At 57.3% G+C, this 8,594-nt stretch overlaps 1 protein-coding gene across 1 annotated transcript; it reads right to left on the reverse strand.

Moving 5' to 3' along the window:
• Positions 1-3,789: 3,789 nt before the first annotated feature.
• Positions 3,790-6,778, reverse strand: LOC124510732 (cone-rod homeobox protein). Its single transcript, XM_047077387.1, has 3 exons — positions 6,679-6,778; positions 5,619-5,770; positions 3,790-4,437 (listed from the first exon to the last, which is right to left on the reverse strand). Exons 1-3 carry the CDS (start codon positions 6,776-6,778, stop codon positions 3,790-3,792), a joined length of 900 nt encoding a protein of 299 aa, XP_046933343.1.
• Positions 6,779-8,594: the final 1,816 nt, after the last annotated feature.

Raw genomic sequence — 8,594 nt, forward strand, 5'->3', positions numbered from 1 at the left:
GGAGGAAGGCGTCCCGTAGTTAGAACTCATTTGTCTTCGCGGAGCGCTCCGCCCCTCCTCTGCCTCCCCCAGGGATGGGGGGGGGGGTCATGTGTCTGAACCTAATCCCTGCTAATTCCCAGCCATTCTGCTGAGGCTGGACCATCATAAGAAGATTGGAGCATTTGCTAAATTAGTCCGGTTCAGGGACAGAGGAGACAACCAGGGAGGGGCCCGGAGACCAGGAGGGCCGGGGTGGGGGGTGGAGGGGAGAGGATGCAGACACATACCTGAGGGGATGGAGGAAGGAAGGATGAGGGAGGACCACAGTCGGAGGGGAGGGGAGAAAAGCCAGGGGGTCCCAGAGGGTCCAGCAAGATGAATATAAATCCCAGCCCTACCTCTCCGTATTTGTGAGATCCTAGGCAGGTCGCCTGACCTCCCACTGCCTTGGTTTTCTCATCTGTGAAAGGGGGATGGTCACAGCACCGTAGGATAGGAACAGCACCTCTCGGGTGGGTCATCTCTGAGAATTAAAAGAGTTTGGACTGGCTTTCTCCGGGGTCTGGCACATAGTGCGTGCTCAGTGGGTTTTTCCTTTTTCCTTCCAATTTATCGACGTCTCGTTTATATGGTATAAAATTGGCTCATTTTAACAGTACGGTTTGAGGCATTTGGACAATCATATAGAGTCATGGAACCACTACTCTTATCAAGACATAGAATATTCCCCCGGGGCGCCTGGGTGGCTCAGTCAGTGAAGCGTCTGACTTGGGCTCAGGTCATGATCTCGCGGTCGGTGAGTTCGAGCCCCACATTGCCGGGCTCTACGCTGACCTCTCAGAGCCTGGAGCCCGCTTCGGAGTCTGTGTCTCCCTCTCTCTCTGCCCCTCTCCCACTCATGCTCTGTCTCTCCTAAAAATAAACATTATAAATAAATAAACAAACAAATAAACGGAATCGTGTAATATGTGGCCTCTTGCGTCTACACGGCCTTTTCTGTGAATGTACTTAAAACCACCGAACTGTACACTTTTAAGATGATAATAATGGTCAGTTTCATGTGCGGGATATTTTAGCACAAAAATAAATGTTTATTGGACGCTCACCAGGTACTTGGTATAATGATCTCGTCTCATTCTCTCGAGGTAGGTCTTCTCAGTGTTACAGGCGGGGAAACTGAGGCGGGGAGAAATGCCCAGGGTCACGTGAGCAGAAGTGGCTGACCCCGGCTTGGACGGCAAGTCTGTCTGTCCCCACCAACCCTGGGTCCCCTCCCCAGGGACCCACAACACACACATCCTAACCTGGGACTCAGGGATTGAGAACAGGGGCAGACAGTGGTGTTTTACAGTTGGAGAGACAGAAAGCCGGGGACAAAAAAGAAAAGAAAGAGAAAAGCAGAGATGAGAGGGACATGGCTGGGGCGGGGGGGGGGGGGGCGGGAACCTGAAGGTGGCTGATAGGGAGGGCTTGAATCTTTACACGGGCCACCAAGGCAGGAAGCGTGGCCATCCCCCCTTCCTCGCAGAGGGGGATGGGGGGGGTTGGTGCCCAGGGAGGTCACAGCAGGTAGGAGGAGCTAGCCGTCTGGAGTCCACATCCCTGCTTAATTGGCTTTAGGGAGAAACCGAGGAAAAGTCGGCGACCAGACCGAGAGAGCACGTGGACAGACCCATGACCCCAGAGATACAGGTGGGGGAGAGAGGGAAAGGACAGAGCAACCCCTGTCTCCACCACCCCCTCCCCCCACGCCGCCTGCCCCTTCACAGAAATCTTTTAAAAAATCACCCAGACTTCAAGCGAGAGTCAACATTTTAATTGTTGTCGCTCCGTGAGTGGCTTTTCGGGAAGGGGACTGGAGTTCCAGTGAGTGGAAAAAGGGATACAGAATGAGGGGGCCTCCTGACCTCTCAGCCCCGGTTAGCCTGTGTCTGTGGCCCCCAGCCCCTACCCCTCTGTGTATCCTTTGTGCCCCAGGCTGGACTCTGAGCCACTCCCGGGGGTCTAATGGCCCAGAGGCCAGCGTGGCCCAGGCCCCTGAGAGACGTTCACACGGCGTGCTGAGTAAGCCAGCTTTGTGGCCTCTAGTGACCCCAGTGTGCAGGGGTCTCGGGGGTCTAGGCTGTGCGCACCTGTCCTGGCCTGGACCCAGAAAACTCATCTGAGCCCCCCCCCCCCAGCCTCTCTGCACACCGTGCCCGCCTCCTGACACCCCTTCCTGCACCAGGGGCCTGGGGCCAGCTCCTACCAGCTAGTGAGCCCAGATGGCATGCGTCCCGCTCTGGGTCCGCGAGCCCAGACTGGCGCCTTGAAATCAGCCGTAGTGGGAGGATTCACACCACGGAAACCGGCCAGCGAGGCACCTCGGAGATTCTCCGCTTCTCCTACCTCCTCCCACCCTGTGCCTCGTGGAACCCCCCGGTGAAAGGCTCGTGGCTGCCAATCACCCCGGCCCAAAAAAAACGAAAGGGAAATTCGGACTGAGGAAGCGAGGCCAACGCGCCAAACTCCCACGAGTGTCAAAACGCCTGACTCCTTCTCAGAATTCTCCCAGTGCTGCTCTCGGACGCTGTGGGTCGGGAAGAAATGCAGCGCTGCCCCAGGAAAACTTCCTCGGGCCAGGCTCTCTCGTCCAGGTCCGCAATCGGGGCCCAAACAGACTCTAAGAGAGGGACCGTATATCTGAAACGTGGGACTTCCTCCTAATCCGTTTCTCCCCCCCCCCCTCCACCCCCACGTTTAACAGACGGGAATCCTGGCACCTGCTCTTTCTTCCTGAAACACCCACAGCTATAGTTAGGACACCCCAGGCAATGCCAAAATTCCTCCGATGTTTGGGTGAAAGTCACCTTTAGAAAATCCTGACACAGGGCCGCCTGGGCGGCCCAGTCAGCGGAGCGTCGGACTCTCGGTTTCGGCTCAGGTCTCGATCCCAGGGTGATGGGACCGAGCCCCGCGGGGAACAAAGAGCCGGCTTGGGATTCTCTCTCTCTCTCCCCTTCCCTCTGCCCCTCCCCTGCTCGCTTGCTCTCTCTCTCTCTCTCTCTCTAAAATAAAATTTAAAAATCCTAAAACAAAAGGGTTAAAAGGAGACAGGAAACAGGCGACTTGCCTTCCATTCTCCCACCAAATATGCCCATTCGAATGATGACACAGTCGTCATTAGTTAAGAAACTAAGAAGAAAAAAAATAGATCGATAGGTCAAACAGCCCCCTAAACCTACCATGTAAACCCCAGGTTGGTGAGATCTGCCCAATGGATGTTTTTAATTTAACCATACGACTGGCCTAAGCTTCCATGGTGGGGCTTCTTAAAGTCTGTCTTTGGATTTTCTAGAAGGATCTCTAGCCATATGCTAAGGAAGTGTCCCGCACGGCAGGTACAGAATTGAGCCTCCCTCCCTGGGTGGTCGCGGGCCTCTTGATTCTGACCTCACCAGTACCCGTCCCCCCCTCCCCCGCCCCCCTTGCCGAGTGCGTCTGAATTTCGTCTCGGGGCGAAATTCTCACCAAGAGAATTTCTGGAGTCTGGGGCTCGCGGTTTCAAAAGGCAGCTAAGAATCCACGCGAGCCGGGGCTGGGTTGAGGGTTACTAAGACCTACTGAAGCGTGCCCCTCGCCCCCACCCCTGCCCCCGGAGAGCGAGGAGACCCTCCCGGGAGGAGGGGGTGGGCCGTGGTGAGTGAGCCCCGCGCGCGCGCGCGCGCGCGCGAAGCCAGAGAGGCCCCAAGCTCCGCCCTGCTTCCCCAGGGACGCCCTCCCGGGGCCGGGGCCGGTTCAGACGAGGCGCGGAGGCGGAGCTGGCTTCTACAAGATCTGAAACTTCCAGGCACTCTGATCCTTGTAGTCCAAGGGGTCCGTGGGGTTGTAGGTGAATTTCCAGGTGCCTGTGGGGTCCCTGAATTCCAAGCTGTCCACGGGGCTGTAGGGACCGTAGCTCTGGCCCGACAGGGAGGTGGGGGACTGGGCCAGGGAGGGGCCCACGGAGGGGCCGGAGAGGGGGCTGAGGGCCGGGCCCCCCAGCTGGGGCACCATGGGGGAAAGATAGGGATCCAGGCCACTGAAATAGGAGCTCGGAGACCCGTAGGCCGAGGGGGAAGAGCAGAAAGCAGAGGCGGGGGTGTAGGTCATGGCGTAGGGCGCGGAGGTCAGAGGGGGCCCGGCCGCCACCAGCCCCGCCCGCTGGGCCTCGGGCAGAGGGGACTCCGAGGCGGGACTCCAGATGGACACCGTGGCCACGGCCGAGGTGGGGGAGACCGAGGGGCCGGGGAGAGGGGGGCTGTAGGAGTCTGAGATGCCCAGGGGATCTGGACAGACGTCCGAGGAGGATCTTGGCGACATGCCTGCCTTCCGCTTGGCCGGACGAGCCTTGGTTTGTGCCCCAGGGGGCTGCGGCTGCTGCTTCTGTTGCTGACGCTGCTGGCGGCATTTGGCCCTGCGGTTCTTGAACCAAACCTGGGGGTGGGGGGCGGGGAGAAGGGGTGGGCGAGTGGGGGGGCGCCCCGGAGAGTCACACCCCCCCCCGGTTTTGGTTTGTAGCCGGGACACTCTATCCATCCACCCGACCGCCCGTCTGTCCGTCCATCCAATCACACACACACACACACACACACACACACACACACACGATCGTACAAACACACACATACACACTTATCCATCCATCCATTCCATCAATTCACAAACATGCATGAACTTTGGGGATACGTCCGCGGAGCTGACATTCTTGTTGAGAGTGACAGATTATAAATAAACAGTAGGTAAGTGCATTGCATGGCATTCCAGAACCTTCTAGAAGGTGATAAACACTATGGAAGAACCAACTGAGCGGGAGGAGGGGACAGTAGCGCGGGGAGGGCGAGGGACATTGCGACTTTACTTTTTTTTTTTTAATGTTTATTTATTTTTAGGAGACAGAGAGACAGAGTGTGAGCGGGGGGCAGGGGCAGAGCGAGAGAGGGAGACACAGGACCCGAAGCGGGCTCCAGGCTCCGAGCTGTCGGCACCGAGCCCGACGCGGGGCTCGAACTCACACACTGTGACATCATGACCTGAACCGAAGCCGGACGCTTAACCAAGTGAGCCACCCAGGCGCCCCTAAACTTATTGCAACCTTAAATGCGAGAGTCCGTCTAGGTCTCATTGACGGACGTGGTGACCTGATTGGTTGATAAGCAGAGACTTAAAGTGATGGGAAAGAAACCTCCCAGGTTGGGGGGGGGCGGCGCCTGGGTCCAGCTTCAGCTCAGATCATCATCTCCCGCTTCGTGAGTTTGAGCCCCCCATCGGGCTCTCTGCTGTCAGCGCGGAGCCTGCTCTGGAGCCTCTGCCCCCCTCTCTCTCCGCCCCTCCCCGGCTCGCGCTCTCTCAAAAATAAATAAACATTAAAAAAAAAAAAAAAGTCCAGGTAGAGGGAACAGCAGGTGCAAAGGGCCTGTGGCCAGAGTGTGCATGGCAGGAGTGCTGGGGGAAGAAGCAGCAAGGAGGGTGGAGGGAAGGGTAAGAAAAATGGGGGAGAGGGGTTATGAGGGCTCCTTATGACTTTGACTCCCCAACTCCCCCTTCTCCCTTCACGCTTGGGTCCCAGGAGGGGCTGGGGCTCGGGGTGGGGGAGGGGGGCGGCCAGAACATCCCACCTGAACCCTGGACTCGGGCAGGTTGATCTTCAGAGCCACCTCCTCGCGAGCATACACATCCGGGTACTGAGTCTTGGCAAACAGGGCCTCCAGCTCCTCCAGCTGGCTCCGGGTGAAGGTGGTCCGCTCCCGCCGCTGCTTTCTGGGGGCGCCTACGGCCGAGAGGGGACAGCGGGGCCGTCAGGTGACCTGGGCCCCCCCCCCCCCGTTCTCTTCGTCCGCCTGTGGGAGGCCCTGAGGCTGCCAAGAAGCCCTTTCTGGGTGCTCGTCTGGCCCAAAGAAGGGCGCGCCCATTCCCTGACCTTGTAGGCCTCACTCTGTCCCTCCGGGAAATGGGGCTCCTCTTTGCCTGTTATCTCGGGGCTCCTGCCTCACCCCAACAACTGGCTGTAGCCCTGGAAGGAGGTTTATCCCCGTTTCTAACATTTCTCATGCCCTTGGGGCGCCCGGGGGGCTCAGTCCGTGAAGCGTCCGACTCCAGCTCAGGTCATGGTCTCACGGTCTGTGGGTTCGAGCCCCGGCGTCGGGCTCGGAGCCTGGAGCCCGCTCCGGATTCCGGGTCTCCCTCGCTCTCTCTCTCTGCCACTCCCCTGCTCACACTGCGTGTCTTTCTCTCTCTCTCTCTCTTTCTCTCTCAAAAATAAATCAACGTTAAGAAAATTTAATAATAAAAATATAAAATAATTAAAAAATAATAAAATTAAATATAAAAGTTAATTAAAAATTAACAATAATAAATAATAAAATTTAATAAATAAATTTAATAATAATAAAATAAAACAACAAAATTTCCGATGCGCTGAGACACGTTCGGGGAAAACATTCCACCACTTGGGAGTGTATAAAACCGCCAAGTGGGGCTAGAGGGCGCCACATCCGAAAATGCCATGACCATCCAACGCGCTCCGATGCCCCGAAGTCTGGCGCTTGCAAATGACCACAGACAGCTGATGCGTGGCTCTGAGGTCGCCCCGGGAAGTCCCCATCTTCTTCTCCCTGAGGACGAAGGACCCCAAGGACCACCGAGAGCTGGGCTGGCCAGGAGAAGGACCGTACTCACTTGGGTAGGACACAGCTTGGTGCATCAGATCCACACTGGGACCACTCAGGGCCAAGGCATTGACCGAGTAGTGGGGCCCCGGGTTCATATACGCCATCATGATCTTCGGGGACACTGCGGCCCAGGTCGGCGGGCCTGCAAGAGGAGACGGGGCGTTCAGACACTCCCCCCCCCACCCAGTTAAAAAAGAGGGCGGGGGCGCACCTGAGTGGCTCAGTCGGTGAAGCGTCAGACTTCGACTCAGGTCACGATCTCACGGCTCGTGAGTTCGAGCCCCGCGTCGGGCTCCGGGCTGACGGCTCGGAGCCCGGAACCTGCTTCAGATTCTGTGTCTCCCTCTCTCTCTCTCTGCCCCTCCCCCGCTCGCGCTCTGTCTCTCAAAAATAAATAAACATCACAAATTTTTTTAAAACTTTAAAAGCATTCCCCGGTGACCGCGTGGTGACAGGCAGGCCCACGTCCAAGTTCTGCCTCAGGCTCTCTTTAGGTGTGCGACCTTGGGCACTTAGCTCTCCGGGCCTCAGTTTCCACACCTGTACAACGGCCCTCCGCTAAAAGTGGGCAAAGCTTCACTGAGACCCTGGCTGCCACTCCCCTCCCACAGCTGTTCTTGCTATGAGCCCAGAAAAGATGTGCAGCCTCGCACAGAATCACAGACGACCGCAGGGTGACCCGCTGTCCCGGCCTGCTCGGGGACAGAAAGGTTTCTAGAGACACAGGCCTTTCCTCACAAAACCTGGAACAGTCCCAGATATAGCAGGACGGGAGGGTGGCATGAAAACGACAGGGAATGCGACCTGTCTGGTGGGCTTACTTTAAAAAAAAAATTTTTTTTAGACGTTTATTTATTTTTTGAGACACAGAGACAGAGTATGGGGGGGGGCTTGCGGGAGAGAGAGAGGGAGACACAGAATCCGAAACAGGCTCCAGGCTCCGAGCTGTCCGCACAGAGCACGACGTGGGGCTCGAACTCACGGACGGCGAGATCGCGACCTGAGCCGAAGTCGGACGCTTCACCGGCTGAGCCCCCCCAGGTGCCCCATGTCTGGTGGGCTTAGTGACCCCAGTGGCGGCCTGGGCGTGGAGGAGCAGGCTCCGCACCGTGTCCGGGCAGTGGAACAAACAGGAAGCATCTATCAAAGCGACATGCCATCTTCCCTCTCCCCAACCTCCCACCCCACCCCTGCCCCGGGGGCCACAGCCTTCGGGGTGCCTCAGTCCCCCTCACGGGAAAATGGGAATGACAAGAGTCTTTAAGTCTTTAGATGGTTGTGAGGGTAAATGCATGATGTCTGTCAGCCCCTTAAACTAGCACCTGTTACAGTCGGTACCCGGTAGGTCGCAGCTCTGGGCCCTCGCTGTCATATGCGGGGACATGTTTGCAGAGACCGGACGCTGGGATTTCTTTCTTTTTTTGAGACACAGAGAGTGCAAGCGGGGGAGGGGCAGGCGGGGACAGAGAGCACCTGAAGCAGGTTCCACCCTCACCGCGGAGCCCCATTCGGGGGGGGGGGGCTCGACCCCACAACCCTGGGATCAGGACCTGAGCGGCGATCAAGAGTCCCACGCGCAGCTGACAGCCGCCCAGGCGCCCCAACCTGGGGTGTTGAGTAGAACCTCTCAGGGGCGCCTGGGCGGCTCCGTCGGTTGAGCGTCTGACTTCGGCTCAGGTCGTGATCTCATGGTTCATGAGCTCGAGCCCCGCACTGGGCTCTGTGCTGTCAGCACGGAGCCTGCTTCAGATTCTCTCTCTCTCTCTCTCTCTCTCTCTCTCTGTCTCTCTCTGCCCCTCCTCCACGCACACGTGCACGCACTCCCTCTCTCTCTCACACACAAAATAAATAAAAAAGCATTTTTAGTTTTTTATATTGTTTATAAATTTTTTTTTAATGTTTATTTTTGAGAGAAAAAGAAAG

The sequence above is a fragment of the Lynx rufus genome, unplaced genomic scaffold, assembly GCF_022079265.1.
Source record: "Lynx rufus isolate CCGP_SWC_20201006 ecotype Redwood Valley unplaced genomic scaffold, mLynRuf1.p SCAF_16, whole genome shotgun sequence".
Lineage (NCBI taxonomy): Eukaryota > Metazoa > Chordata > Mammalia > Carnivora > Felidae > Lynx > Lynx rufus.